Source organism: Brienomyrus brachyistius, unplaced genomic scaffold, assembly GCF_023856365.1.
Source record: "Brienomyrus brachyistius isolate T26 unplaced genomic scaffold, BBRACH_0.4 scaffold98, whole genome shotgun sequence".
NCBI lineage: Eukaryota > Metazoa > Chordata > Actinopteri > Osteoglossiformes > Mormyridae > Brienomyrus > Brienomyrus brachyistius.
In genome coordinates, this window is record NW_026042373.1 from 573949 (window position 1) to 601470 (window position 27522).

At 48.3% G+C, this 27522-nt stretch overlaps 4 protein-coding genes across 7 annotated transcripts; all 4 read left to right on the top strand.

The window, feature by feature from the left end:
* The first annotated feature begins 1317 nt into the window (after positions 1 to 1317).
* Positions 1318 to 5908, top strand: LOC125727467 (tRNA selenocysteine 1-associated protein 1-like). 2 transcript variants are annotated; one of them, XM_049004189.1, is made up of 7 exons: positions 1318 to 1483; positions 1912 to 2009; positions 3921 to 4020; positions 4123 to 4175; positions 4720 to 4894; positions 4983 to 5016; positions 5149 to 5908. In XM_049004189.1, the coding sequence occupies exons 1-7, from the start codon at positions 1460 to 1462 to the stop codon at positions 5277 to 5279; spliced, it is 615 nt and encodes a 204-aa protein (XP_048860146.1). In that variant the 5' UTR covers positions 1318 to 1459; the 3' UTR covers positions 5280 to 5908. The 2 variants fall into 2 exon arrangements, with proteins under 2 accessions (XP_048860146.1, XP_048860147.1); XM_049004190.1 differs by having other exon boundaries at positions 1320 to 1483; positions 4741 to 4894.
* A 545-nt stretch (positions 5909 to 6453) lies between these two features.
* Positions 6454 to 11248, top strand: LOC125727466 (syntaxin-12-like). Of its 3 annotated transcripts, none has more exons than XM_049004186.1 (10): positions 6454 to 6606; positions 7796 to 7978; positions 8139 to 8208; positions 8318 to 8417; positions 8904 to 9041; positions 9244 to 9281; positions 9426 to 9531; positions 9816 to 9888; positions 10113 to 10195; positions 10393 to 11248. In XM_049004186.1, exons 2-10 carry the CDS (start codon positions 7879 to 7881, stop codon positions 10483 to 10485), a joined length of 801 nt encoding a protein of 266 aa, XP_048860143.1. In that variant the 5' UTR covers positions 6454 to 6606; positions 7796 to 7878; the 3' UTR covers positions 10486 to 11248. The 3 variants fall into 3 exon arrangements, with proteins under 3 accessions (XP_048860143.1, XP_048860144.1, XP_048860145.1); XM_049004187.1 differs by having other exon boundaries at positions 6593 to 6693; XM_049004188.1 differs by lacking the exon at positions 6454 to 6606 and adding an exon at positions 6717 to 6735.
* Positions 11249 to 18636: 7388 nt separating this feature from the next.
* Positions 18637 to 22643, top strand: LOC125727483 (CCN family member 2-like). The gene is made up of 5 exons (XM_049004248.1): positions 18637 to 18751; positions 19696 to 19912; positions 20328 to 20579; positions 20961 to 21172; positions 21513 to 22643. The coding sequence occupies exons 1-5, from the start codon at positions 18698 to 18700 to the stop codon at positions 21816 to 21818; spliced, it is 1041 nt and encodes a 346-aa protein (XP_048860205.1). The 5' UTR covers positions 18637 to 18697; the 3' UTR covers positions 21819 to 22643.
* Positions 22644 to 24932: 2289 nt separating this feature from the next.
* Positions 24933 to 27429, top strand: LOC125727465 (zona pellucida sperm-binding protein 3-like). Its single transcript, XM_049004184.1, has 8 exons — positions 24933 to 25500; positions 25987 to 26105; positions 26200 to 26303; positions 26363 to 26540; positions 26618 to 26735; positions 26810 to 26901; positions 26969 to 27057; positions 27137 to 27429. The coding sequence occupies exons 1-8, from the start codon at positions 24946 to 24948 to the stop codon at positions 27235 to 27237; spliced, it is 1356 nt and encodes a 451-aa protein (XP_048860141.1). The 5' UTR covers positions 24933 to 24945; the 3' UTR covers positions 27238 to 27429.
* Positions 27430 to 27522: the final 93 nt, after the last annotated feature.

Sequence of the window (27522 nt, forward strand, 5' to 3'; positions counted from 1 at the left end):
AGAGTCTGTCTGTGTCCAGAAGGTCACTGGATTAAATTCCATCCATTGATGCCACAATGATGACAGATATGCTGTCTAACCCCAAGCTTCACCCTCATATGTAATGTGTCTCATAGAAAAGCGCAGTGAGACACGCTGAAACCAAAAAACTCCAATGTACAGGCACTGGTAAAATGACAAATGAAGTACAGTGGTACCTCGACCCACGAACAGTCTTGTTCACGAACAAATCGGGTTACGAACCAGATGTTCAAAAATTTTGTACTGGTTCACCAATCGTGGTTCAGGCTGCGAACACGCAAACATCTCCCAAAAGCGTCCCAAAGAACCACCCGAAACGTAAAGAAGTGTACATTATGTCCGATAACGGTTATGGAATGTATATAAAAAAAACCTTGTTGTACATGTATGTCTTTACTATATCTCTTCAGAGGTCGAATATCTGAAAAAGAAAAAAATAGAGAAAACGTTTTGTTATAGCGGTACCTTTCAGTGATTGATAAACATGTTTGTGATGGTTTTTAACAGTTCCATATCTATACATAAAATTACCGTACTTCATTAATAACATAAATTAACTCCCATTTAAGTGCTATATTCTCCATTCACACATAGTGCCAAATGCGTATTGTTTGTTTACAGTACAAACAAAGAAGTTCATCGCCGTACAACGCGTGGCATCACGAAATATACATAAAAAATTTAGGCATATGAAAATAATATACCGTATAATAAAAAAATCACATTTTAGAAATTACTGTGTTGTTTTTGACTTTTACTCAGTCTTTTAATGTTAATTGTTTAGTTTTTTTAGGGGATCTTTTGTGGTTCTTTTCCGTGTTTTGACGTCTTGCGAGCGACCAGTCCGCCAACAAGCGTAAGTATTGGTCCGCCTTCCGTAAACGTATTTTCTTTCTTTCCCTTTTTTGCTCTTCCGTGTTATTTTAATTTAAGTCTATATTCTTGGTCATAGAAAAACATTAAAAAAATTGAGAAAATTGCGTTTCTGAGGTTTGAATGAATTATTTGTATTTACATTATTTTAAATGGGAAAAATTGATTCAGGTCGCGAACTTTTCGGGTCGGGAATATGGGCTGATATTTGTGCCACTAGAAACTGAATATGAATAATTTAACTTTGAATCTGCAGTTGTTGCATTAAAAAACTGTCTGAATTTATTAGTTTGAATCTGAATTCCAATAACTTGAAACTGCGAACTAAGTCTTCGGAGGAATGAAGTTCGTGAGCCGAGGTACCACTGTATCATTATTAATATGAATTCACAGGACCTCCTAACCATAAGGTGTCGCTGTTGTGAAACGAAACCGACGGGCAGGAAAAGAGAAGATCCAGTCGGCGTGGTGCAGGATCTTAACGCTGTTTCGGCTTAACACTGTGAAGTTCTTAATAATTCCGTTTACCTGCGTCGTTACGAGTGGGAGACTTGTGTCGAGCAGAATGAGCTGTCTTTGGATGGGCAATGTGAGCTAACTTCCATAGCCGTCGTGTTTACGCGTGTGCTAACAGGCTAAATATCTAAACATGGATGAATGAGATTAGCCTCGGCCTTCCTTCGCCGTAATTGTTTGGGTTTCGTGTTTCTGCTGGAGACCCGCATCTTTATAACGCTGAGTTCATAGAGGCGCCGTGCGTGTGACAGCAATGAGGTTTTTGTGGTGTAAATAGCCCGAGGCTAGTGAGGGCAGCTCGGCCTGTTCCGTGCTGCGGGACTGTGACACATGGATGTAACGAGGAGCTTCTCGGGGCGGCAGACGGCAGTAACCTGCAAGTCGCTCTAATTTACCAAGGTGCCGGGAGTCAAAGCTGATATTCCGGCGCCTTTGTGCCGCAGAGACCTCGGGCTTAGGGTTAACGGCCACGCTTTCCGACTGACCTCCATCTTTCCGCAGTTGGAGCCCTACATGGATGAGAAGTTCATCTCCCGGGCCTTCGCCACCATGGGGGAGCTAGTGGTGGGCGTTCGGATCATCCGCAACCGGGGGACATGGTAAGACCGGCCATTTCTCCGCTTCCGGGCTCCGTGGGTTCGGACCGCGATTCGGATTCGCTGTAATGTATCTCGACAGTGCAGTGAGACGCTAATAAACGGGGTAGTGTTTTGTTACTCGAATAACAAAAAGCTTCACCATATAAACAGGTCCAACCAAGCTCATACTTGGCAGTCTTTTTAAACCCTTCTGCCTCAGACACAAATCAGTCACTGACAGACTGGACTTTGGAAAAAAATATTCTCAAATCAGACTGGTCAGTATGAGCCTGGTTGCACCTGTTTATATGGTGAAGTTTTCTTATTCACGTTTGAAAATAAAAAGGCAAATATCAGCAGATATTAGGGTGAGGGTGACGGCATTGGAATCCACAAACCACAGGTAACAAAACGCCACCCTGTCTATTAGTGTATCTCACTGCACTGTCCAGGTTCATTAAACCGAATCGCTGATGAAAACGGTCTTAACCGCGGTTAATATCCATAGAACCATCATTGATGGGCAGTTTTCTGTCGGGGATTTATGTCTATTTCTGATTTCTCACTTTTCTGATATCATTTGTTTTTGTTTTCCCCCTTAGCTGACAGTTGATCTAAAGGTATTTAGTATTGCTGGCAAAACCGCTTGGTATATGTTAAATCATTAGGTTGAATAGAAACAAGACACATCTGGGGGTTTTCTTTGTTAGTGAATTAACCACTTGTATGGATTTAATTGTTGACGATTTAACAGGATCCCGTATTTCTGGGTTTTTTAAAACTCTGGTTGTCACATCAATCGCTGAGCCCAGACCTGCTCTCAGCAGGTTTATTCCATGTAAACAAGACGGATCACAGTTTGAAACTGAGGTTACACTCCGGTAACATGTCCAAACATGGCCACACGATTCTTAATAGAGCAACCCTTTGCAATTGGTTTGATTGTAATAAGGTACAGTGGTAGCAGTGTGAGGACATTCCCTGCAGCTCCCCCCCCAAACAGCCTGTGATAACACACTTATGAACATGCAGCATGAATATGTACCTTCCTTTACCTGAAATGAACCGACCGCTGTGGCACCCTGCCGGCAGCCCTGAGGATGAGCTCCCCGCTTCTACGCCCCTAAAACGGGGCCATGGGCATTTTGCTGGATAGCCAGCTCATCAGCGAAGTGAAGTCAGGCACAGGTCGTCCTCCCCCAGCCATAAGTTCTGCTTTCTTTCTGATTTCCTTAACTGGAAAGAAAAATAATTGCACTGTAGCAAATACTATTTTTATTTAGGTTCTAAATACACACCTGTTTGAAGAATATTTTTGTATTTTACCGTAACCTGTTCCCAGGTACTGGCTGTGCTGGTAATTGCTCGGAATATGATGGACAAAATAACACATACAGGCAGTGGAAATGCAAAGGTCGCGACAGTAAACATTTTAAAAGGACAGTCATGAGCTTAATTTCAGGCAGTTTTTGCCTGGCCCTCGCTCTCGTTTTAACTGCTTTTGCTCTGTTGCTGTTCATGTGAATCATTTCCTTATTCCTCATTTCCTTCCAACAAAACATCTTGCCCTTCTGGGGGAGAAGAATTGCACCCTCGCTTCCACCATTTTGGACAGCCAATCACAGACTTGCTGATCATGGATTCAAATGTTCATACTTGTAGCCTAGTTAGTGACCACTGGAGGATGCCGTTATCTCAGGTGATTTAATCCAGTTTTTCTAATCCATTTCTTTTGTGGCTTTGAAGACAACTAGCCAGATAAGCGTATTTATGATTTAAAGACCCGGGATAAGTTCTCTGATCTTGGATGTGTTAAGCAACATGCGGAGGACACCCACCCTGTTCTCGCCCCCCCCCAAACCCGCTGTGTGACCCATGTTTGACCTGACCTACCAGCCTTGTATCTATGATGCTCTCTCCTGCTCCCTCTAGGGGTGCTGCAGGTTACTGCTTCGTGGAGCTGGCAGACGAGGCGACAGCAGAACGATGTCTCCGTAAGATCAACGGGAAGCCCCTTCCAGGGGCCACACCGGTACTGCACGTTCTCTTGGAGGAGACGCTCATGACATGCTAGCCAATGCAGATATTTTTTGTTTGGACTCAAAACTGGTTCTCTTTCCTCTTTCCATCACAGCCGAAAAGGTTCAAGCTAAACAGAGCTACATACGGCCGTCAGGGAGACAGCAGGTGGGGGAGCGTGCTGATGTCCGCCCTTCCCCCCCAGGGAAGAAGGCAGACTGTCTGTGTTCTTCATGGTCTCCCCCAATCATACGCAGCAGGTGGGGGGGGGGCATGCTGATGTCCGCCCTTCCCCCCCAGGGAAGAAGGCAGACTGTCTGTGTTCTTCATGGTCTCCCCCAATCATATGCAGCAGGTGGGGGGGGGGGGCATGCTGATGTCCGTCCTTCCCCCCCCAAGGAAGAAGGCAGACTGTCTGTGTTCTTTATGGTCTCCCCCAATCATATGCAGTGGGGGGGGGGGCATGCTGATGTCCGCCTTTCTACCCCAGAGAAGAAGGCAGACTGTCTGTGTTCTTCATGGTCTCCCCCAACAGCTTCTGCCTGTTTAGTGATGCCTGGAGGGAATTTAGGTCCAGGAAAACCACTCTTCACTGCACCTCTTCAGCATCGTCTACAGGGCATTTAGGATCAATAAATGTCCTGTAAAATGTAGCATGAACCTGTAGTTTACCCACTGGCTGGGTATTTACCATTATTGAACATGTTGTCAGTTTTTTTATGTCCCGAAACAGAGGCGGTTACCCGGACAACAGGTATTCCCAGCCCTACCCTTACAGCCATAACCAGTATTACCAGCAATATCCCAACTACTACTCAAACTGGGGCTATGACCAGAATTCACCAAACTATGGCTACAACTATAACCAGTACGACTATTCCTCACAGGTAAGTTGGTAAATCATTATCCAGTAGAAGTTTACTTCTGTCCAGTTTTGTATCCAAAAGGAATTAATCTTAATCTTGTATGTTTCAGTCATATGATGAGATTGAAGATGATGGTTTGGAAGGTGAGTCCCAATGGCTGCATCTTTAGGTTTCCAGGCGTTTCACCAGTTTACATATTTCTGTGAGGCAGGCATAATGGAGCACAAGTAGTCTGTCCCTTGTTGTGAATTGTGACTTTTGACCCTGATTTCCAGATCCCAATGTTGAGATAGATGTGGTAGAGGCCAACCAGCAGTTCATGGAGGAGAGTGAGGAGCTGTACGACGCCCTGATGGACTGCCATTGGCCGTCACAGGGATCCCCAGAACTCCCTGTGTCTGCTTAGGGCCACACATAGACTTTCATGGGGGCAGCTTTTCGATCATGTGACTGACCCTGTTGCCACGTGAGCAGATCTGACAGCCAGGTCCTTTGCCCCTGAGGCGCGTCTGTGCAGACCAGGGCTTTCTGCACTTTTCTGCATCTCCAAAGATTCATGGAAATCTTTTCTTCTCCAGCGGACATTTTTTCTGTCATTCCCTGATCCTGTACTGTTACCTTTTTGAATTGCGGTATTGTTAGAACATTGTTCCTTTCTTGTGCATACAATTGCAGATTAGTTGCGCAAATACTCCAGTTTACTTTAGTGATGTTAAGGCACAGTATATTGAGTAATGTCAGCTATAGGCTTGTGTGAGCATCGAGGGCCCTTCAGCCCAGAAGTACATCTTTTTCAGGAGTTAACCCCTTATTTTATGAACAGTTGTTTAGTCCGTCACTGTTGTATGTTCAGTGCATTTTCTCATTGACTTTTATAAATCAGTTGCACTGGACCTTCCGTCTTCTATAGAGTTGTTCTCCCATAGGAAAATTAGGCAATTTAAAGTTACAATAGTTTAAAATTCAAATCCTGATAATACCTGCCGTTCAAAGGTAATATTTTGAAAAGGAAATAAAGTATATTTCTGATCCAAATGGTTCTGTCCGTGGTGTTTGTTAGTTGACACCAGGTACACTACAGTCAGGTGTTTTAGGACAGGGATGCTAGTATTCTGTGTGTCAGTCTCTGCTCAAAAGGAGTTCCTATAACCAGGCTTAAAACTGCACATGAAAGCTACAAGAGGGATTAGGTGTGTTTGTGTAAGGGGGGTGTTAGTGAAATTGAGGGCCTCATTCACTTTCTCACTCTCGTGGTCATGTGAGTGCGCTTGGAATCTTTCTCCAGGACCACGTGATAGTCATGGGATAGAACTGCTGCAGGGACTGATGCTGCACAGGATCCAATGATGACTACACTTAGTCACCCTACCTTACACACAGACACCCTACACACTAACTCGAACCCTAAACGATAATGAGTATAACTGACAAATTCACGAATGTCATACTATTAGTTACTGATTACCTTTAAAACGAACTACTCGGGTGCATCATTGGATATATAAGCATACAACGGCAAGTTAATGACGTATTTAACTTCGTCGTAGTCGACAATACGGACCAGCAAAATCCGGTGACGCTATGCGTCGCCACGTTCTTCCCGGACGTCCGACGTGCTGACGCATATGCGGGTCATTGGCTGCCTTCAGTGGTGCCCCACCCATCGACCTGGACTAGCGGTGGGAGAATAACGGAAGGCTACCGTGTCGCTCGAACCCCACTCTCCCGGAAAAGTAAGGTTTTCGTTCGTCGTGGGCTGTCCGCAGACATGAGGTTTACCGCGAATACGTGCGGCTGTCAGGCTGGGCATCCAGCGTAAGGTCGTATCTAGGAATGTTTAGAAATAATCGGTGTCTGTCATGGTAAATATGGGATCTGCCTGGAAATATATTTGCAAAATAATGCCCGCAGTTTTGCGTGTGTAACCGCCGTGTTTCGGGCCTGTGAGGATGATGGCCGTCCTCTGTGGTGTCTGTGTTCAAGCCCGGGCTGCCTGCTGCCATGCAGGGCGTGTTTACCTCGGAGCCTTCTGCCTTCCGGATGGGCGGCTGGGACCCCGCTCTGCTTCGCCTGCTTTGTTCGCTTTCTGCCGTTTTTCACATCTGATGCGGCAGAAACAGTTCGGTTAACTGCTGACATCAGTCTTCGTATGATTCTCTATATTAAAGTGCGCTGGGCAGGAACGGAAGGGCCGCGTGATGGGGAGCCGTGAGACGGCCTGTCGGACAGGGGCCGGGTGGCTGAAGGTTCCCACGTCACAGGGTTTGTACGTGATACCGAAGGCTGCCCTAAGGACGGGCTGCCATGGGGCTCGGTATGGAAGGGCAGATGGCCCAGTAAGGGGGTCTGCATCGCTTACTGTACAAGCCTCGTGAAATAGTTTTTAAAAGCATAGAAATACCGTTGGCCTTGTATGTACCGTGTCGTCTGCTGTATTCCTTTAAGACTCAGGGTAGGTTTAGTAATATGGAACCATTTTTTTTTTTTTTTGGGGGGGGGGGGGTTGAGTGTCACATGACAGATGTCCATGGAAGGTGTTAATCTTTCTGTTCTTGAGCTGTTATACGGGAGGGTCCCATATTCCTGTCCACTTGAAAAGTCGAGGTGTGGGTCATCGAGTGGCTCCGCCACAAAGAATATTCTGCCTGTCAGACCCCCGGGGTGGGGGGGGGGGTCTTCCGGTATAGCTGTGTCTGGAGTACATAATCTAACTTATCTAGCTCTTTAAATGGGTTTCTGTGGAGGAAATTGTCTAGTAAGGCTTAGGTTAAAATGGTTATAAAAGATTTACTGTAGAACTGGTGATCTGTTTCACCATTTCTCCGGTTTATGTAATTGGTAAACTTTCTGACTTCCTCATATACCTGCCATTCGTCCGCGAATGCTCCTGACTCATGTGCGTCTCCGCTTGTGTTCCCGCAGGGAGCTCCTGAGTAGCCCCGCCCTCCACCTGCCTCGGCCCGTCTTCCCTGCTTGGCCGGAGGGCTCCTGACGACAGATCCACCATGTCTTACGGGAAGACAGACGCCTATCACTCGCAGCCACGGGACTTTGGCTCCCTCATTCAGACATGCAGCGTGAACATCCTGAAGATCACGCAGAACAGTGAGTTTAGTTTGTCTGATGTTGTAATTGTACTAGTCAGGGTTGAATACTTACTTGAGATCAGACAGGTAGTTGATAATTATACACAATTCTACTTAACATTTCAGGTAATGTTCAGGTCTCCCCTGTCTCAGACTCCCTTATGTCTTTTCGCTCACAGCTGCCCAGATTAAGAGCATGTTGTACCAGCTTGGGACAAAGCAGGACACTGCTGAACTGCACGACAAGCTGTGAGAGCTTCTCCTTGCTATGCATTCCCATCCGGTGTCACCTAAGGAAACCTCCTTCCTGTCACCGACGCCTGTCGTGTGGGTTACATGTGGTTTCTTTTGGTTACAGGCAGCAGGTACAGCACCATACCAACCAGCTGGCCAAGGACACCAACCGGTACCTGAAGGAACTGGGCTCGCTGCCGCAGCCAGCCTCCCCCTCAGAGCAGGTGAGCACAGAGTTACTTACGGTGCCTGATCATGTACCAGATACAGACCCACAGTAGCTGCATATTTATTCTATTTAGTGGAAGAGCTGAGAGCACTTTGTACTGTATTGTTTAGTCTAGTACACCGCTGTTAGACTTTGGAGGGATACTGCTTGGACTTAGTCCTGACCTTGATAAGTGGTGCACAGGTAGCTGATATCTTTTTGTCTAATATTGCTAATACCAGTAACTGGCTAACCTTCGAGCCACTTTTAGTGGTAGTGAACTTTGCTGGGGGTGGGGGGAACGCGCCATTGATGAACATATTACCTGGAAGTGTGGGTCAAGATTTATATATCGGAGTAACACCCATATCTTGAATTTTTTTTTTAAACAACTGCCAGCCAGTACTGTTATATTAACCAGTATATCATGCATCTCTTGTCTTGAGCCATTCCCAAAGACATATAGCTGAGGGCATCTCCAACTTCTCTTTCTTGCTTTCAGCGTCAGCAGAAGATCCAGAAGGATCGCTTGATGAACGACTTCTCTGCTGCGCTCAACAGCTTTCAGGTGCTGCAGCGACGGGCAGCAGAGAAGGAGAAGGAGTCAGTGGCTCGTGCCCGGGCCGGGTCCCGCCTCTCTGTAAGGCTCTCCTGTCATTGGACCTTTTTCTTGCCAGTCACTAACCAGCCTGTTACATACCACTGCTGTTGCACCACACTCCTGATGTGGATTGGATACGTTCGCAGTGTATATATATATAATCATTTAAATATTCCAGATGTGTTTTTTTTTCTTCTCGATCTTTGTGTAAGCGGCTGTGAAAGCTTCTGTCCTCCCACAGGCCGAAGACCGCGATGAACAGCTTGTCTCGTTTGAGAAGTGAGTTCCTTAACTTCAATTTAGCTGTCTATAGTTGCAGTGTTCCTTCCATTCTTCATGAAGTGTCGTTCCACTGGAGCGTCCACTAGAGGGCAGCAGTTCTGTGACCCTCGTGTCCTAATTTGGCTGTGTTGTTGGCTGTAGTGATGACTGGGGCCAGCAGGGCCAGGCCCAGACAGAGGAGCCCCCTATTACTGAGGAGGACCTGGAGCTCATCAAGGAACGGGAGACCAGCCTTCGCCAGCTGGAGGTAAGTCCACTGCCGGAACACTGAACTGCTCAAAGCCGCCCTGTTTTATACTTACTAGGCCTGTACGTCCAAGTACCTGCTTGAAGGAGATTTAAAAGTCAAAGATTCTTGAAAGAATTTCCAGCGACACCTTGGCAGAACGGAGATGGTTCTTCTGGCCAGCATGTGATGGAATCCTTTTATATACAGGCTGTATTCATTTGTTCTGGTGTCTTTGTGTGATGCTTAGATCTGTTGTTTTAAGGGTCGATTTGAGCAGCTCTCATTGTCTGTTTTCATCATAGTCGGACATATTGGATGTGAACCAGATCTTCAAGGATTTAGCCGTGATGATCCACGACCAGGGAGAAATGATCGGTGAGAATGACCCTTCGCTCTTTTAGCACCCTTCCACGAGGCCGTGCCCTGTGTACAGAGGCAGGGCTTGGGTCGGTGCTGGGTACAGAGGCAGGGCTTGGGTCGGTGCTGGGTACAGAGGCAGGGCTTGGGTCGGTGCTGGGTACAGAGGCAGGGCTTGGGTCGGTGCTGGGTACAGAGCAGTAATTTGATGTCCAGTTGCTGTTGTTTCGTGTGATCTGCAGACAGCATCGAGGCCAACGTGGAGAGCGCAGAGGTCCACGTGGAGCGGGGCGCGGAGCAGCTGCAAAGGGCAGCTTACTATCAGGTGCACTCTGGGAGCCTGCTGGTGCTCTCGTGTCTGTTCATTTTAGCGACGCTTAAAGTAGTGCTCTGTACCTGTAATTCTGTGAAGGATTACAGCAGGGTCACCGACAGTCTTCAATCTACATGCTTTCTTTTCTTTTTCTTTTGGGGGGGAGGGGAGTGATTGACCTCCTGACTCTGTCCCCTGTCATCTTGCAGAAAAAGTCCCGCAAGAAGATGTGCATCCTAGCCCTGGTGCTGTCCTTGGTCGTCGCCATCCTGGCTCTCATTATCTGGCTGGCCGCTAAATGAGGCCAAACCTGCCGTCTCTGTCCCCGGAGGAGTGGGCTGGCCTGGGGGGGGGCTCCTCCTCCTGGTGCTGTCCCATTAGAACCACAGTAATTCTCTTATGTATTTATACCCCCTGAAGGAGATGATGGTAAAAATGAGCTTTGGGCTGTAATTAGACATTGCCCCCCCCCCCCCCATCAGTCCCACCTACTTACTGCACTAACACTAAACTGTATGTATTTCACTTTGAAAACAGAGTTGTCTTCTATTGGTGCAGGTGTGTGTTTTGCAGGAGAATATTTGTCTGTGACTGTCCGTCTGGTTCTCATGTGTGTTGGAGACCTGCATCCCTCGGTTCGGGCCTATATTAGCCCTACATATTATACGTTTGAACTTTAGGTTCAAATGAGTGACGCATTTCAATTATGACATTTGATTTTATTGTCAAATGTTATGGCTCTGGGACGCACTCCAGTGACGCAGTGCTTTGAAATCTGTTTAATAGTGGTAAATATGAGTGCTAGAACAAAGCTGGCTGTCGCTTTGATATTTTTACTTAATTTATGTTATCCTACTTTTTAGAAAAAGCTACACATAATGTGAAAGTAAGGGTATGCTTCTTCACTTTAACCCATTAATATAATAGAATGTAATGTACTGAAGAGCGAGTCTGGGGGCAGGAATGCTGTGGCACGTCCTGTAACTGGCCGCTGGGTGAGCGTGGCACGATGCTTGCTGTCAGCCTGGTAAAAAAGGTTTTTAATAAAACATTCTTCATTATGGAGCTTTACTTTTCTGCTCAAGTCATTGTCTCTTAAGCATTTTTTGTGGAGTAGATGTAGCCTCCTATTGATGAGCCAGCGCATGATGGTTATTGCTTTGGCCACCATGTCAACTATCCAGAAAAACTGCAGACAGGAAGGTCACACAGCAGGTGTCTGTAACAGCAGCAGATGACCAGCAGGTGTCAGTGTAGGGTGGGAAGTGACTGGGTGAGACCTGCTCATTCTACTCTATTGAAACGTGCCACGACCAATGCAGTTCACCACACCTCACGAATGCCCCATGTGATCTGCTGGGTGTTACTGCCCCCTTCAGTGCAGTGTAGAATGGGTTTGTTACTCCGGTATGTCCTGCAGGCCAATTCGTCACCAACACCTGTATGGGGACTGAGAAGAAGGACCTCATGCAAAAGTATGGCTGTAAGCTCAGTTCCTTTACCGATTTACTACAGCACAAATGCATTTCTGACTGGGATCACAGTAGAGGTGTGCACTCAGGTAGCCTCCTCGGACAGCTTTACTGGTACTGACGCTGAGTAGAGGGCTTGGGTTGTGCAATCAGATGCTGTAAGATCAGCTGACCCCTGGACCGACGGTTCCTCGTGGTTCTCCCCGGAGATCCTGTTTAGTGCTTTAGTCTTGGAACCCTGACCGTCACGATGAAAATATGCCCGTTTATCCTGTCCTGGAATGTTCCGGAAGACCAGGACCGGCTCTCGCTGAGATCTGCTGGCTTCTCCTCATTGCTTTCTCATATTCACTCCCTGGTGTCCCCTTCTGCAGGTCAGCCTTGGGCTTTCTCACAGCACTTTGCGTTTGGTTTCTGGATGCTGCGGGAGATGGGATGTGACATTCATTGTTACACCCGATAGGTGGCCGGCCACATTACCTTTAAAGGTGACAAGTATTGACTAAAAAAGTATCTCCTAACCTGGTTCTCGGGCACCACCAAAAAATCCACGTCTTGGTTCCCTTTGTATTTGTGTTTCAGTTGCTTTGGCGCTCGTTTTTGTTACCCCTGAATGTAATATCTTGTGCTACATGATGGAAAATACAGAAGGCCGACGTTTCACACTTCAAGACAGCTGTGGTTTGAGTCGTTGCGCCAAGACAAACCTGCAGATGTGACCATAGCAGAGTATTTTGTGTTTCGTATCTTCCTCTCCCTCATCTGGACATACCAGACATTCTATCCCTCAGCAATGGTTACCTACAGCAGACGGAACAGCGTGCCTGAAGCATGTGAGGCACCTTCCCACAGAAATGGATGGAGTTCAGATGAATGCTTGACATCGCTGATGGACACCTTGGCTTCCATGGGAAATTCTGGGCGTGCTGGTGGCAGACGGGAAGCCCATACGATGGAGATTTTAGCTTTCTTAGTGCGGGTTGGAAAGAGCAAACCTGCATTTCAGAGCAGGAATATCTCTGCAGACATCTCAAATTTAACCCAAATGGCGCCAACTGTATCTCTGTAGGCTGCTTCCTGTTATGAGGTCAGAAAACAGCCCAGATGAACATAAGAAAAGGAATATAAGCACAACCCAATAACTTGTGTAGGGACTGGGAGATGCAGCACATTAACAACTGTTTTACAAATCTACTAAAACTCATGATTTCATAGATGTTATTGCCATGCCTTCAGGAGAAGAATTTATAACAATCAAAAATATTGAATGCAAGCTGGATACATCTACAGGGTGATTATTTTTCATTGGATTTGACATATAGAGAATGAACCGTCATCCAGTCACTAAAAAGAGGAACACATGGTGGATCTGGGAGTAGAAGAGCAGGATATGGGCCTGGGGGGGGGGGGGGTAGTCCTGTATTTTTCCTGGTCCTGGAATGAGGCTGGGGGCTGGCTGGCAGACCCATTTGTCAGGCGTGATACCTCCCCCATTCTCAGTCACCTGTCTGAAGACCGTCCCTGGAGAATCATCCTGTGCGAGGCTTCCGGATGCAGACAGGAATGTGCAGCATCCTTATGGGAAAGATCAGGGCTGTTTTAATCAAGTGGATGAAAAGGAGTAGGTTGGGTGTCCCTGAATGCCTGGGCAGGCAGGCATGTGAGGTGGATTTCAGATGGGCGAGGGAGGGGACTGTTACTGCAAGGTGGTCTTGGGACGGGGGATACATTAATGCCAGATGGCCATTTCGCTCTGCTACACTCTGCATTTACGCAACGCACTGGCCTAGACTCATGTCTAGCATCCTCTGTGCAGACTGCTAAGAGATGTCTTATCCCAACGTAAATCCATATCATTGTAATAGTCATCATATGCTTCGATGACTTCGTCTACCTGCTGTTGTTTTTGGCCTTCTAAAAGATAGCAGAGAAGGAGAATGTGAGATGAAGAGAAAGGGGAATGCGAGACGCCCAGAAGGAGAATGTGAGATGATGAGGAGGAGGATGTGAGATGATGAGGAGGAGGATGTGAGATGATGAGGAGGAGGATGTGCGATGATGAGGAGGAGCGTGTAAGCCTTCAAGCATCACTGGCCAGGAAATGGGCAACTTGTGTTTGTGGCAACAGGCTGCAGGCATCTCAGCCCACGTGGCTTCGCCTTCTGCTTGCGCTCATCCAGTGTCTATAAGCATCACAACCCCTCCCCCATCTCAAAAAACACTCAGTAGAGAATAAAACTACATATAAGTGTTGGCAGTCATGTGCGAGATGAGTGGTTAGTCCAAGGTGTGGCCCAAAATTCATGGCAGTGTCTCCACCAATTCCGAGAAAATCAGCCCCCCTTTTTAAACCTTCCCAGAAATACTATACATTGAACTCAGAGGGGCCTGAAAGCATGCAGTCCTTGGGGTGTCAAATCATCAAAGCCCCCATAGACTGTCAGCTTTTAGTGCTCCATCTGGGCATCAAGGTGAATACCCAGAACAAAACAGGACACTGCAGGAAACAAAGTCCAACCCTGCTTTAAAAGCCCCTCCCACTCCCAGCATACCTGTGTCTTACATCATCAGTCCTCTGTCTCTGCTACAGCACATGCTGAATGACTTCAGTGCAACTTCAGTAAACAAATTGCATGCATATTAGTTCCAGGAATGGTTCTCCATATTTACAGTCATTTAGAGCAGAGCCCTAGGAGGATCGAACCCCAAAATGAGCAGGTCTATGCGTGGGGTGAGAACACAGAGCCTTGGTCCTGAACACACCACAGCCCAGTAAAACAATGCCAGCCCTGCCCTCAGGACTGTCAGTATCAGCAAGAGTAAGTCGCATCCAAAAGGCCGAACCAATCAGGGAATCTTTTCATCATCAGATGTTCAGACAGTGTTCAACCACACTACTCACACCACTTTAGTTATCTTCTGGTTCTCCTGAAGTCATAGTAAGAGAAGACCCACCTTTTCAAGCCGACTCAGCAGTAGAAGGGGAGACGACACACGTGATATGTCATCATTATGTGCCGGTATGCAGCACCATTATGTAAAATTACGAGGCCGGTACCTCTGGTAAGTCCTTCCTTCCTGTTGATGTCACAAGCTGACAGCCGGGCTGCAAGGTCACGCCCTTTTAACCAAGCAATGCTATCACTTTGAGCGTGAATAGCCTGGGGTGCCAACCGCATGCCTGTCACATCGTTTCCACGGCCCCCTGCTCAGGTGCAGCCGCCTGTCTGGGGTGATGTGCGTCCAGAGGGATCATAAGCTCTTAAGCTAACAGTGAAATTTGCTATAATTTCTCATTTTAAATACACCCCTCAGAAAGTGTCTATTGAAATCCTTCTTTTCATTCCTTCTGTCTCTGTCATGTTTACCTTGAATATCTTTGTCTCTCTCCCACTATTCATCTCCACCATCTAAAAAATACACACACACACAGCAGAGAGTGAACCTGGGGGTCTAATCTGGGGCCCATGGAGCACACTGGAGGGTTAAGGGCCTCGCTCAAGGGCCCACTGGAGGTGTGGCTGTTCTGCGGAGGTAAGGGCTCAAGCCGGTCCTCTTCCGATCACAGGCACAGAAGCCTGACCTCCTGAGCCACACATCGCCCCCCCCCCATCTCCCCAGCCTCCCTCCCCTTTCCAGTGGAAAACAGCCGCTGCAGTAATTCACATTCCTGCGGTCCCCGTTTGGCACCTCCTTCTGCGAGCGCCAGGCTCAGCCAAACTGAAGAACATTCCAGGCAGCTGAAACATTTATTTTCTTCCCATTTTCTATTTTTGTCCCAGTAATTTGTCTTTGTCGGGTCAAAAGAGCAGAGAGGAGTTTGCTGGTGACCGGCGCTGCGGTATCAGTTCTGACGTTCTGCTGTCACATACCGAGCCTCAATTAATGTGAGATGTAGCTTTTTATCACTGGGGAGTTTTGATGCTTAGAGAACAGTATCTACATTGCTGGCTCCCCAGGACAAACAGACACCCCAATGGAGAATTTAGCCAAATCAGTCAGCATTTCTTATTAAATTTCTCACTTTGTTGACCATCAGTTATACTACATTTGCATAAATGACTGTTTTGTACCTGAGATAAAGGGCCTCCCTCTCTGGAGTGTGCAAGTCAGAAGCTGACACTTCCCTTTGCATCTGCAGGATGATGTAACCGCGGTAACGGCCTCAGTGCCATCAGCGGATGGAAGTTTGTCCTTAGCGCTCAGTCAGGCCGGTTTGTGGCCGGCGGTCGAGCTGGATCACCCAGCCGGAGCTGCAGAGCTTGTTTACGAGCTGCGGCCCGTGTCTCCTCTCTGTCCCAAACCCGACATCTCATTTGCCGCCAGCATCCAGTGGTTAAGTCATTTTACCCGGTGAGTGAAATTCCTCAGACTTCACACAGCCACTACAAAGTTACAAAGTAAACTGGGTCCCATTGAGGAACCTGCATCTCCAAACAGCACCACACATTGAACTCATCACTGGGATGCAGTTGTGACCTTTTCACTGCAACAGGGGACTCAGTGCCAGCTTAGCATCTGTTCCCAGCACCAACCCCAACCATTATGAGCTCAGGAGGTAATTAATGGACCTCAACTGCCAGCGTGACCAACAGAAATAGGCCAGTGCTGGGCAGAACTTTCGGAATCCTGAAGTCAAAGTACAAATATACAGGCAGATTAAGCAATACACGGCATGCTATAATCTTAGACACATTACATGGAAAGAATTCTAATTCGGCACGGGACAGATGGCTGCTGTGTAGAGACAGGCATCCAGGACTCTGTCTGTCCAAAGGGACCGGCTCCTCTGGGTGGAAATAGAGAAGCTCACAGTTGTGATGATTATAGCTGCTTAGCACATATAGATGGTCCTGCTTTGCTCAGCAGCTCTACCAAGATGGTACTTTTACCCAAGGAGCTTGGAATAGTCCGTAATGCCACTGCATTCCAGGACCTCAGATCGCAATCTCAGAGCATGCATCATAGGGTTATACTATAAGCAGAGTTAAGAGCATGCATCATAGGGTTATACTATAAGCAGAGTTAAGAGCATGCATCATAGGGTTATACTATAAGCAGAGTTAAGAGCATGCATCATAGGGTTATACTATAAGCAGAGTTAAGAGCATGCATCATAGGGTTATACTATAAGCAGAGTTAAGAGCATGCATCATAGGGTTATACTATAAGCAGAGTTAAGAGCATGCATCATAGGGTTATACTATAAGCAGAGTTAAGAGCATGCATCATAGGGTTATACTATAAGCAGAATTAAGAGCATGCATCATAGGGTTATACTATAAGCAGAGTTCCAAAGCGATCCAGGGAACAGACAGGAGAGGAAAAGCACAGCCCTGCATTTTTCCATGGTGATTTTTCAAGTAGTGAGCGTTCATCTGCTCAAGACGTTTGCTCTGTGTCCTGTTCGGCCGTCTTGTGGGGTGCGGTAGGTCCGCCTGCTTCATTCAGACCATCTGCAGAGATTCAAGCTGCATTTTTCCGGTTTTCCAAAGCTTGCGTGTCCCTCACAATTACTAAGTGAAGCTATAATAGGCAGCTCCCGTTAGGCAGTGCTTACAGAAGTAATTCACTCCTATTTAATACTCAAGGTGAGAAAACAGTATCGCACGCTGAGGAATGGTCTGCAGGGGATGCAGGCTGTGCACGTGGATGAGACTGACGGCTCAGCAATTACATGTAAAAGAAGCTGCCTTCTGAGTGGGAAGAGGAATAAACAAAATGCATAAGTGTGGACAGGAGAAAACGTGTGGAGAACCGGCTCTCAGTCTGCAGTATTAGACGCCAGAGAAAGAAACAAACCCATTTGAATCCATTGAAATTAGTCAACGATTCAAATTATTTAACAAATGAATGGATTTCGGCATCAACCCAGCCTTGTATTACTGGCTGTAGGTCTTCCTGTCTTTTCATCCAGTCAATCAAGGTAAACAAACTCATCTCCCATCTTCAGGTCATCAGCCCACTAAGATGGATGGCCATTTCTGGAGGGTGGGACTGGACCGCGTATCTGCCTGGGGGATCGTAAACTGGGATCCCAAAATGTTTTGTTGTGTGGTGGGTGCAGCAACGCGCTGTAGCAGTGCCTGCTCCCCAACCTGACCTGACCCGTGAGATGCATCAGATCCAGGATGGAATACACAGCATCTCTACAACCTTCAGTGACTGAAGTTCAGTGTGAGGCTTTTGTACTGTAGCACAAGACCTAGCTGTTCTAAACCTAAAACATCACTCTATTGCTCAAAAGTGAACTTAAACTCGACTCATTCTGACGCATTGGGACAGGGTGATGATCCAACAGTAGCTGGGTCATTTGGGGACTCGAACTAGCAACCTTCAACTCGTATGCCAGTAAAAATATATCACATCCTCATGGTTAAGGGATGATGGGGAAAGAAAATCTTAACAAAAAATACCTTCACAGCAGTAAAATCTCTCCATCCACTTTCCACAAATATCTATCACTTATCGCAAAAACATGGAGGAAAATATGGTCTGATGTAAACTATGTAATATGCTTCTCAGAGGAAAATTATCATTTAATTCCTTAATGGGACAAACCTGCTTCTTAGGTTGATGAATAAATGTGTGTGATCAGCACCTGGAATGCAAACCAAAATAATGTAAGTTGGTCACATTTTTCTTCTGTCATCTTTTGATTCCTTTGCTCACATCAAAGCCCCGAACGCTGGCTTGGATGTGACTCTGTTGCTGGTCCAGAGCAAAGACAAAACTCACCTTCGTTCGTTTTCCAAGTCTGGACTCTTGGAGCAAACGGTTCCAAAAACAGTATGGAAACAGCAGCTGCTTCTGTTTCTAAAAGAAGAATATGAAACACCTGGAGATTTTTAATGGGAATTAAAAAAAAAAACCCATCTGGAATATGAATACTCGCAGCCCTGGTGGTGCGGCATGTCGCTCCTTTCCGGGCCAACACCCCCTCCCATCTTATTTAAAGTGGGGCTCTTCACTTTGGGAGCAAAACAAGCTTCACGGAGCGAAAGTGTAACGCCGCGGAGAACAGAAACGGAACCTGAGAACCATGTTCGGGAGCCTGACTGCCGCCGCCTCCCTTCTCCTCCTGCTTGTGCCTGCGGTGAGCTTCGGAAAGGCGGCTCGTTTACGTCACATCTAACCGTTTCTTATTAAGATAAACTCGTTTATCAAAGGCGTCTCGCATCTCGATGTAATATATAACCGTACGTCGGTAAATGAATTCTTTAGGTAATTCCCCATGTGGCATTTTGCATACCGGTGATACTGCGCACTGTACTGCAGCTGAAGCGAAAGAAAGGCGCTATATACATCCCGCAGTAAATACACATGGCACTGTCACTGCACATCGTAACGGTGAAATTATCTGTGAGGAGTACGGACGCCAAGATATAATCTAATTTAAAATAATTACATTTGGTGTTGAAATATTTCACTGCAGCACTCGCGGAAATGACTGATATAGTTTTATGAAACTTTTTTTATGACGAATATATTCGCTTTAAGTGCTGGACTGCGTCACAAATAAACAAACTGGCTTCCTAACCTTATAAACCAACCCTTAAAAATAATTAATAAGCCGTATCCTTTTTTTTCTTTTTATTAAGTACAAAAATGCACGTGATTTGACATCGTAAAATTGTACGTAGTGCGTGATTGTAAGCGTGAGATTTTGGTGATAGAGGTGGTCTGAACCAATTACAACCGAATACGATTTTTTTCCCCTGTATTTTTTAGACTAGATTAATTTCACATTGTAATGTATACTATTTTAATAATAGTCTGAAAACACGAACAGCGATTGTAAGATATTACTTTGCGGTGTACCGTTATTCTTTTAAAGCTGCTGTGCGACATTTCAGAACATGGCAGCTTTTTGTAAATGGTATTTTATAGCCCGAAGCCTGCATGAAATACTCCTCGTAAAATATGAAGCATGTCTGAATTTCCGATTGGAATGGACGCTGAATGGGGCCGCGCGGTGGACACACGCGGAACTGCAACACGCTTGTACCAATGGAGTTGCATTTTCTCTTCCTGTTGCAGGCAGCAGGCCAAGACTGTTCCCAGCCCTGTGAGTGTCCCTCAGAGACCCCAACCTGCCCCATAGGCACCAGCCTGCTCCTGGATGGCTGTGGTTGCTGCAAGGTCTGTGCTAGACAGGTGGGGGAGCCCTGTTCTCCGCTGGAGCCCTGTGACCACCATAGGCAGCTGTACTGTCTCTCCACCGCCCTGGGCAACAGCGACACTGGGGTCTGCATGGGTGAGCAAGTGAATCTCAATAACATAGCATTTCTCGATTCTGCACTGGGCTTTTACCAGGTATCCCGCCTCAACCAACCATTCTAAGGTGCAGGATCTCTGGATGTGGATTCCTACACCGTCAGAAAAAAAGTACCAAATTGTACCTTCACTTGTCACTGGGGCTGTACACTTAATTGTAAATATACATTTTAAGATAAAGAAATGGACTCTGAGGAACATTTTTATACCATGAGGCTACATTGATGATGTTGGTACCTTCGGAATGTCCATTTCTGTACCTTAAAAGCCGGGGTACAGTTGGCAGCCCCTTGAGGGTTCAGCCCCAGTGACAGTGTATCCAGTGTTTTGTCACAATAAACGATGAATGTGTCTCTGAGGGAGGGTCTAACTGTGCCTCCGCCCCGATGCCGCAGCCCGTGAAGGTCAGACGTGCGCCCTGGGTGGGGTCCTGTACCGCAGCGGCGAGAGCTTCCAGCCGAGTTGCCGGCACCAGTGCGTCTGCATGAATGGCGAGATCGGCTGCGTTCCAACATGCGCAGTCAACGTGCGCCTACCGTCTCCCGCCTGCCCACACCCCCGGCGCGCGCTCATACCCGGACAGTGCTGTGAGGAGTGGGTGTGCGACCCGGTCCCCAGCGACGGCCGCCTCCAGTCCAGCCTGCCCGGTACGTCTTTGGGTTAGACACTGGCTGCTGTTCCAGGCTGTGCTGACGTGTAGCCAAAGTAAGCGGAGCTGTTAACTGCTGCAAACGCCCAGGAATGATGTCACCGTCGCCACAATCACTGCTGGGAAGCGGAAAAAGTTAACCCTGCTCACCAGCCAATTAAAGTAAACCTTCCCAAATGTTTCAGAGGCATTGCATATTCTGGGAGACTCACTTCAAATTCCTTTCACCTAGTTTGCACTGACCCCAGACCTGTTTACTTGCTTGGGATAAGAGACATATTATGCCCAGCTAAAGGGTCAGGCTTCTTGGGAAGGAGACCCTGGCTGCCCAGACCTTGCCAGATGTTCTCCTCTGCCTCACAGATTTTGTTTCACCCAGATTACAGAGACGCCCCAGATTATGGCCTGGAAGATGAAGGCCCGCAAGCCAACTGCATCACCCAGACCACCGAGTGGAGCGTGTGCTCCACCACCTGTGGCATGGGGGTCTCCACCCGCGTCACCAACGACAACGAGGGCTGCCAGCTGGAGAAGCAGAGCCGGGTCTGCATGATCCGAAGGTGCCAAGCTGAACAGGGGGCCACTGCCAAGGTGTGTTGCGGGTGATGCCAACGCCACTGCCCATTGGTTGGGCACTAGTCACATGATTAAGCTGCTACACATATTAAAGTTTCCAAAAAGCCAATTACTGTTTTCGCAGCTGAGATGTTTAAGGCACCACGTTAAGCACTGTAGGTCACTTCAGAATACAAGCAGTTTTGTAACTCAGGGTTTCAGGATCAAATGAATCTAAACGCCACATAATGCTCGAATAACCACATAGAACCGGGTGATTAAAGGCCATAACTGCTGCGGAAGAAAGAAGGATTTCAAAAGGGAGCCTTTCTCCGTGTGTTTGCAAACTGTCAGCGCCGTTCGTCTCGGTCTGCAGAGGGGGAAGCGGTGTCAGCGGAGCCCAAAATCCCAGCAGGTCGTGCACTTCCAGCTGTCGGGCTGTACCAGCGTGCGGGCCTACAGGCCCCGGTTCTGCGGGACGTGCACGGACGGCCGGTGCTGCACGCCCAAGGACACAGTCACCGGCGAGGTGGAGTTCCGCTGCCCTGAGGGCGATGGCTTCCGCCGCAAGATGATGTTCATCAAGTCCTGCTCCTGTCATCGCAACTGCCCCCATGACAATGACATCTTCCTCACCACCCACCTCCGCCAGATGAGCGGGGACTATGAGAGCGGCATGTGAGGGCCACGCCCATGTCAGGACCACGCCCATGTGAGGGCCACGCCCATGTCAGGACCACGCCCATGTGAGGGCCATACCCATGTCAGGGCCACGCCCATGTGTGCTGGCATTCACTGCAAACACGCATACAATATGCATTCTCTACACACGCTAGCACTACCTGCACTTGTGACACACAGACATACACATGCGCCGTTCTGTGCATGGTTGTGTGCTGACCAGAGATCTTCCAGGTCTCTCCAGAGAGGAGACCCTGCTATCAGTGCACAAGTACTGACAGTCTGTTCATGCAGAACTTATAAATAAGTCATCGCCACACAGCAAAAAGCACTGATAGCCTTGAGATGACGCACCCCAGCTGTGTATCGGACTTTGGAGCTGAGGGGTGTTGGGTCTCCAGAAAGACTGGTGCAGGGGCTGATTTGGAAGGATGGACCTGGAAAGCACAGCAGTGATTTCACTCACAGATTCCATGAGCATGCAGGACCCTTTGGGCTGCCCTCTAAAATGCCTGAAAACGAGTTTAATAAGTTCTATCCAATGAACATGAGCATTTTACAACGAGCATTTTAAATGCGGCTCATTTGACAATATACTGTATATTGCTTATCATATTTATATTTTAATTGGAGGAATATTGTCTTATGTAAATACTGTAAATAGCCCTTGTACAGTTTTGTACCATATTTATGTTGAATTCTTGATTGCCCTTATTATATTGTAGTCTATCGCTAAATCCACTACACTCCCTCCCCTACAGTGCAGTTGAGTATATATTTCAGGCACCTATGCACTTCCAATAAAAGCTTATATTTTTTTATGTGACTCTTTCTTATACCTGAATTCATTTTCATTGTGTGACATTACATTTGAAATAACTGCTGGGCAAATGAATTGGGAATTGGGGGGGGGGGGGGGGGACAGTGGGCTGCTTAACTTTTTAGAAATAAAACCCGATGAAAAATGACAAAACGACAGAAAGCTTGTCAAATGTGTCCATACATACATACTGCGGAACATGAGAGTTCAGCTTTGTGACTTTAGTATTTAACTGCTGAAAAAGCTTCAGACTTTCGTATTGAATTAATTAATGAATGAATTAATTAATGTAACACGATGGGCCGACTCCTTTTATATTTGTAACTTGAATGGCTGATCATTCTAAAACACGCAATGCAATTGGCTGACCTTTGTCAAACGTGTTAAATGATTGGCTGGCTTTTTCCAAGCATCGGTCCCCATTGCCTGTGGGTTTTGAACATCCACTGTCTGGGATAGAGGAGGATCCTGTTTGCTTATATACTTGTTTGCCTACATGAACTGTCTCCACAGCTGTAATGGTATTCAGTACATAATGTTGTACCTTAAAATCACTATAGATGTACTCAAAATCAGTTTGCAATCATTTAGTTATACATACAAACGCAGATGGCCTTTTCCTTATATAATATTTACCCGACCCTCCATCATAGCAACAAACACACAAAAATGCGCTATTATTACTGAAATCACCATCGAATTCTTCACTACAACAGTCATCTCAGAAGAAAAGAGCACTGAGAAAACCTTTAGTCCCAGCTACCAACCAGCTTAACCATCTAATTAATTTCCCATGAAGCAGAAACGCTTGATAAGCAGGCAGGTCTGGAAAGCATTTGGTGTTAATTAGGAGGGAGCGGAAGGCTGGTCGCTTATCTCTGTATAAAACTGGCAGTAGACGAGCTAGCAGGTAAAGTGGATTTTGTGGTTAATCTGAAATAAAATGCTTTTTCTAGGTATTTGGGGACTCATGGTTCTTAGTTCTTTGTCTAATGGACAGTTTGCTAGAGAAAGTCAGTCACAAACACCTTCACTTTGGAAGAGGCTGTGGTCTGATACACGACGGCCCCAAGCTCTGCAGTCACCTCATGAACTGTTCCCTGTGCTGCCTCTACAAGAGCTACAGGAGGTATCAAAATCACATAAGGGACGCCTGGACATCTTAGAACCTAGTAAACAGGTTATAGATGCACCGCTAGTGATGCAAGAGTCTCAGGAGCTGCCTCAAGAGGTGATATCATTCACACCAGGAGCTGCGGAGGCACCTGTGGTCACGCCAGGAACTGAGGAGGTGCTTTTGGTCATGCTGGGACCTGCAGGCCTACCTGTAGTTATGCCAGGAACTGAGGAGGTGCTATTTGTTACGCCGGGACCTGTGGAGAGGCCTGCGGTGACGGCGGGGCCTGCGGTGACGGCGGGGCCTGCGGAGGGGCCTGCGGTGACATCGGGGCCTGCGGAGAGGCCTGCGGTGACGTCGGGGCCTGCGGAGGGGCCTGCGGTGACGTTGGGGCCTGCGGAGGGGCCTGCGGTGACAGATAGGCCTGCGGTGACGTCGGGGCCTGCAGAGGGGCCTGCGGTGACGGAGAGGCCTGCGGTGACGGCGGGGCCTGCGGAGGGGCCTGCGGTGACGGAGAGGCCTGCGGTGACGGCGGGGCCTGCGGAGAGGCCTGCGGTGACGGCGGGGCCTGCGGAGGGGCCTGCGGTGACGGCGGGGCCTGCGGAGAGGCCTGCGGTGACGGCGGGGCCTGCGGAGAGGCCTGCGGTGACGGCGGGGCCTGCGGAGGGGCCTGCGGTGACGGCGGGGCCTGCGGAGGGGCCTGCGGTGACGGCGGGGCCTGCGGAGAGGCCTGCGGTGACGGCGGGGCCTGCGGAGAGGCCTGCGGTGACGGCGGGGCCTGCGGAGGGGCCTGCGGTGACGGCGGGGCCTGCGGAGGGGCCTGCGGTGACGGAGGGGCCTGCGGAGGGGCCTGCGGTGACGGCGGGGCCTGCGGAGGGGCCTGCGGTGACGGCGGGGCCTGCGGAGACGCCTGCGGTGACGGCGGGGCCTGCGGAGACGCCTGCGGTGACGGCGGGGCCTGCGGAGACGCCTGCGGTGACGGCGGGGCCTGCGGAGACGCCTGCGGTGACGGCGGGGCCTGCGGAGACGCCTGCGGTGACGGCGGGGCCTGCGGAGACGCCTGCGGAGAGGCCTGCGGAGACGCCTGCGGAGGGGCCTGCGGTGACGGCGGGGCCTGCGGTGACGGCGGGGCCTGCGGTGACGGCGGGGCCTGCGGAGACGGCGGGGCCTGCGGAGAGGCCATTTGTAGTCATGCCCGGAGCAGAAGAGGCACCTCTGGTCACACCAGGAATTGAGAAAATGCCTGTGTCCCAGTGGCAGCATGTTCAGGTACAGCAGCTTCCTTTCATGGATCAGCAACCTGGGTTTTCCCAGGAACCTATACCACAGTCCTATGTACCACTATGGCATGAGGTCCCACAGCAACAGTACCAGGGGCTGCAAGATCAGGTGGTGGAACCGCAGCCCTGGGATCCGGAATGTCATAGACAGTTGCAGCCCAGCATGCCCCTGTGGACTCAGGCTGAACAGCCCCAGAGGCCCACATCTGAACAGAAGGTCCTGAGGTTGCAAAGCAACCCTGCTGCTGAACATATGAAAAGACCTGAAGCTGAAGTACAGCCTGTCCTGGCAGAGTGCCAAGAGAGCTCCGTCCTGGTGGCGGTGCAGAGGGACCTGCTGGGCTTCGGCCGGCTGATCCAGCCCGCTGAGGTGCACTTGGGAGGCTGTGCTCCAAAGGGGCAGGATGCTTCTGCTCAGCTGCTGCTGTTCGAGTCGGAGCTCCATGGCTGTGGCAGCACCCTAACGGTAGGCAGCCTGGCGCTACGGGGGTTAGCTTAGCTAGCTATTTTCATTAGCTACGTTTACATTTTCAGGGGTGTGTTTGCCAAAGTGTTTTCCGTAAAGTAGTTTGTTACCTCGCACTTAAGATCATTTTTTGATAAATGAGTGTTTCTCAAAACCCTTTAACTGAAGTAACTTCATTCCAAAATTAATGGGTGATCTGACCCACTGGTTATCTTCTGTCATTCTTTATTTGAGCTTTTACCAGTTATTCTGTCACAGATGCCAGAAGTCACCCGAAAGTGTCCCAAAGATGTGCTGATGCTTATGATGATTATGATGATGATGATTATGATGATGATGATGATGATGATGATGGTTGGTTAATGCTGTGATATGAAATTATAATGTAGGCTATAAATTTGTTACATTTTGTCACGTTATTGCTTAATTCGTTGTTCCACTAGTTGTGTGGGTACTAACTGTAGTAAAATGCCCATCCAACTACAGATGACCGAAGAGTTCCTTGTGTACACCTTCACCCTGAAGTACGAACCACGAGAACTGCTCTCTGCTCCTATTGTGAGGACGGACAGTATGACGGTCAGCATCGAGTGCACCTACTCGAGGTGAGGAAATGTCATGTCTGATATATTTGGGGAGCATCAGTGCCTGTCGCATGCGAAATCTGGGAGATGATTATCCTAATGTGGCTAATTGTAGGAAACACAAGGTGAGCAGCAGCACCCTAAAGCCAACCTGGATCCCCTTCTACACGTCGGTGTCTGCAGAGGAGCTCTTTGTCTTTTCCCTGAGGTTCATGAATGGTAGGTGAGACGTTTGTAGAAAGCCTTGTGGCCTTGTATTTTATTGTATTCTTTTCTAGATGACTGGCTGTCGGAGAAGGCTTCCAAAGTCTACGTGCTGGGAGATGTCATGAACATCGAAGTCTCGGTCTCATCAGCCAACCACATACCTCTCCGCATCTTCGTGGATAGCTGCGTGGCAACCTCAGCTCCAGACGTGAACGCCGCTCCCAGATATACCTTCATCCAGAACCACGGGTGGGTGTGGCGGCCGCCCGGGGGCGAGTCGGACCTCTGGAAGCTCCAGCCGTAACATGCTGCTGCTTCTCCTTCAGCTGTCTGACTGACGCCAAGATGACGGCCTCGCGCTCTCGGTTCATGCCCAGAACCCAAGACGATAAGCTGCACATGCAGCTGGATGCTTTCAGGTTCTCTCAGGCCCCTCACAGCTCAGTGAGTAAAATCCGGCCTGTCGGTACGCGTCTCATTCTGTTCTGGAACGGCGGCTGACGTGTGAATCCTTCCAGGTTTACCTTACTTGCTTCTTGAAGGCATCTGCAGCTTCTGTTCCCAGCGACTCCCAGTACAAGGCCTGCTTCTTCTCTGCCCCAGCTAACAGGTGTGTTTGGTAGGTCTGAGGGTCGCTCTCGCTGACTGTGAGTGACACCCACTGCCTGTCCCTGTAGGTGGATGGCTGCTGACGGGGACAGCAGTGTGTGCTCCTGCTGTGACTTTGACTGCAGCCCCAGGAAGGCCAGACGTCTGGCTGACTCAGGTAGCCTTTATTCTCCAGTGTGGAGGTAACGATGATGATGATGATGATGATGATGAGGCTTCTGTTTTCCCTACTCCAGCAATGTACTGGGAAGGCCAATCGACCCATGGCCCAGTCTCTGTCCTTGAGAAGCCTGTGCAGAATGATCTCCTCCCACAGCAGAGGATGTTTAAGTGGTGAGCCACATGGTAAACGGAGACCATGAGGAAATGAAATGGTTATGGTGGACAACCTGTTCTCCAAGGAGTCACATCTGAATATGTGGTTCTGGCTGGACTGGGGGGGGGAGTCACAGTACTGCTCTGTATAAGTGCTGGAAACTTTTCTTCAAATGAGTGGATTTAAACTTCAAAATAAAAAAATTAAACAATTTTGCTTTGTGCTGTACAACCTTGCACAAGGGAAGCCCGTTTCACAAAGGAGTTTAATTTGCAGAATGCTCACTTTCGATCCTGCGTGTGTCAA

What these genes read in the sequence shown, in the direction of transcription:
- LOC125727467 (XM_049004189.1), top strand. Translation starts at nt 1,460, where the DNA reads ATGAGCTGTCTTTGGATGGGCAAT. An exon ending in CCCTTCCAGGGGCCACACCG is followed by an intron (nt 4,021 to 4,122) that starts GTACTGCACGTT and finishes TTTCCATCACAG; the next exon opens with CCGAAAAGGTTCAAGCTAAA. An exon ending in TGAAGATGATGGTTTGGAAG is followed by an intron (nt 5,017 to 5,148) that starts GTGAGTCCCAAT and finishes CCTGATTTCCAG; the next exon opens with ATCCCAATGTTGAGATAGAT.
- LOC125727466 (XM_049004186.1), top strand. Translation starts at nt 7,879, where the DNA reads ATGTCTTACGGGAAGACAGACGCCTATCACTCGCAGCCACGGGACTTT. An exon ending in CCTGAAGATCACGCAGAACA is followed by an intron (nt 7,979 to 8,138) that starts GTGAGTTTAGTT and finishes TTTCGCTCACAG; the next exon opens with CTGCCCAGATTAAGAGCATG. An exon ending in CAGCCTCCCCCTCAGAGCAG is followed by an intron (nt 8,418 to 8,903) that starts GTGAGCACAGAG and finishes TCTTGCTTTCAG; the next exon opens with CGTCAGCAGAAGATCCAGAA.
- LOC125727483 (XM_049004248.1), top strand. Translation starts at nt 18,698, where the DNA reads ATGTTCGGGAGCCTGACTGCCGCCGCCTCCCTTCTCCTCCTGCTTGTG. An exon ending in CCTCCAGTCCAGCCTGCCCG is followed by an intron (nt 20,580 to 20,960) that starts GTACGTCTTTGG and finishes TGTTTCACCCAG; the next exon opens with ATTACAGAGACGCCCCAGAT. An exon ending in AACAGGGGGCCACTGCCAAG is followed by an intron (nt 21,173 to 21,512) that starts GTGTGTTGCGGG and finishes CTCGGTCTGCAG; the next exon opens with AGGGGGAAGCGGTGTCAGCG.
- LOC125727465 (XM_049004184.1), top strand. Translation starts at nt 24,946, where the DNA reads ATGCCCGGAGCAGAAGAGGCACCTCTGGTCACACCAGGAATTGAGAAA. An exon ending in ATCGAGTGCACCTACTCGAG is followed by an intron (nt 26,106 to 26,199) that starts GTGAGGAAATGT and finishes GGCTAATTGTAG; the next exon opens with GAAACACAAGGTGAGCAGCA. An exon ending in CTCAGGCCCCTCACAGCTCA is followed by an intron (nt 26,736 to 26,809) that starts GTGAGTAAAATC and finishes GAATCCTTCCAG; the next exon opens with GTTTACCTTACTTGCTTCTT.